Source organism: Urtica dioica, chromosome 6 (assembly GCF_054948205.1).
Source record: "Urtica dioica subsp. dioica isolate 48M chromosome 6, U.dioica_male_clone48M_v1_H2, whole genome shotgun sequence".
Lineage (NCBI taxonomy): Eukaryota > Viridiplantae > Streptophyta > Magnoliopsida > Rosales > Urticaceae > Urtica > Urtica dioica.
Window position 1 is genome coordinate 4616786 of NC_142761.1, and position 1538 is coordinate 4618323.

Consider the following 1538-nt stretch of genomic DNA (forward strand, 5'->3'; position numbering starts at 1 on the left):
CACCCAAACAAACTTAACCCAAACCAACCAACCAAAAAAAAAAAAAACCCTTCTTTTCTCTCAATACTCACAATCCAAATCATCAAAATCGAAACCGCCATGGCAGCAATGGCCACGCAAGCCACCGCCGGCCTCATCACCCCTTCCCTCTCCAAATCGGCCGACCGAATCCCCGCCGCCGCCGGAATCTCCGTCTCCGTCCCCTGGAAAAAAACCTCACGCGCCGTTGCACCAATCCGCGCCGCCAAGGAAGCCGGCGATTCCGCAGCTCCGGCGACGAAGGAAAAGGCACCCCCGGCGGGATTCACTCCTCCGACGCTCGACCCGACGACCCCGTCGCCGATCTTCGGTGGATCCACCGGCGGTCTCCTCCGGAAAGCCCAGGTCGAGGAGTTCTACGTCATCACGTGGGAGTCTCCGAAAGAGCAGGTCTTCGAGATGCCCACCGGCGGGGCGGCGATAATGAGGGAAGGTCCGAACTTGCTCAAGCTCGCTCGGAAGGAACAGTGCTTGGCTCTCGGAACCAGACTCAGGTCAAAGTACAAGATCAGTTATCAATTCTACCGCGTTTTCCCCAACGGCGAGGTTCAGTATCTCCACCCGAAGGACGGGGTTTACCCGGAGAAGGTCAACCCAGGCCGTCAAGGAGTGGGTCTGAACCTCAGGTCTATCGGCAAAAATGTCAGCCCTATAGAGGTCAAGTTCACCGGCAAGCAGCCCTACGACTTGTGATTAATTAATTAATCGTATCAATTACCTTGTTATTCTTCTTCTCGTGACTTGGTTAATATTGTAATGTGATTTTGTGATGTGTGATAATGTGATTTTAATTATTTACATTCCAATATCGTCTTTGTTACCGTTCTTGATTGGGTTGTGTATGTGATTTCATAAGGCATGCAACGTGAAACAATTTCGGTCCATTACGCATAAGATACGAATTTTGACCGTGCGAGGATGATATTAAGCTTGTAATGACTAGGGTAGAATTTTTTTTTTTTTTTGAATAATAATTTATAACAATGAAATTTGATGCAGCAGGAGGTGGTGAAAATGATACACATCCATGACCGTTAATTCGCGCACGAATATCGCTCAATGATTCTTCTTAAAACCTATTGATTCGATAAACTACGAATGCCAGATTATGAGCATCAACTTGAACTCATTGATTTACAAAGAATATCGAAAACAAGAAAATTGGAGAAAAGTCTCTTTGAGTTTTTTTTTTCTCATTAATCAAAATCTTCTTGCTTAGAACATAGGAGGTTACCGATATTTATAATATTATGAAATTTAATTGTAACCTAAAAAAAGGAAACAAATAAAGGGCAATAAGCCATAATAAAATTTGAGAATCAAATAAGATTAAAGATAAATAATCGAAATTAAAGAGGACTGCTGAAAATAGTAAAGTGCCGATTCAAGACCTTAGATGATGAAATTCGGTCAACTTTTTGAGACCTCAATGCATAGCAACGAATCTTTTATGTTGGGCAGTTTACACTCCAAATTCACTAGGCCCATGTGAATTTCCG

General features: G+C 43.8%; 1 protein-coding gene across 1 annotated transcript; it reads left to right on the top strand.

The window, feature by feature from the left end:
* Positions 1-845, top strand: LOC149393044 (photosystem I reaction center subunit II-2, chloroplastic-like). The gene has a single exon (XM_089617326.1). It carries the CDS (start codon positions 100-102, stop codon positions 730-732), a length of 633 nt encoding a protein of 210 aa, XP_089473452.1. The 5' UTR covers positions 1-99; the 3' UTR covers positions 733-845.
* The last annotated feature ends 693 nt before the right edge of the window (positions 846-1538 follow it).

What these genes read in the sequence shown, in the direction of transcription:
- LOC149393044 (XM_089617326.1), top strand. Translation starts at nt 100, where the DNA reads ATGGCAGCAATGGCCACGCAAGCCACCGCCGGCCTCATCACCCCTTCC.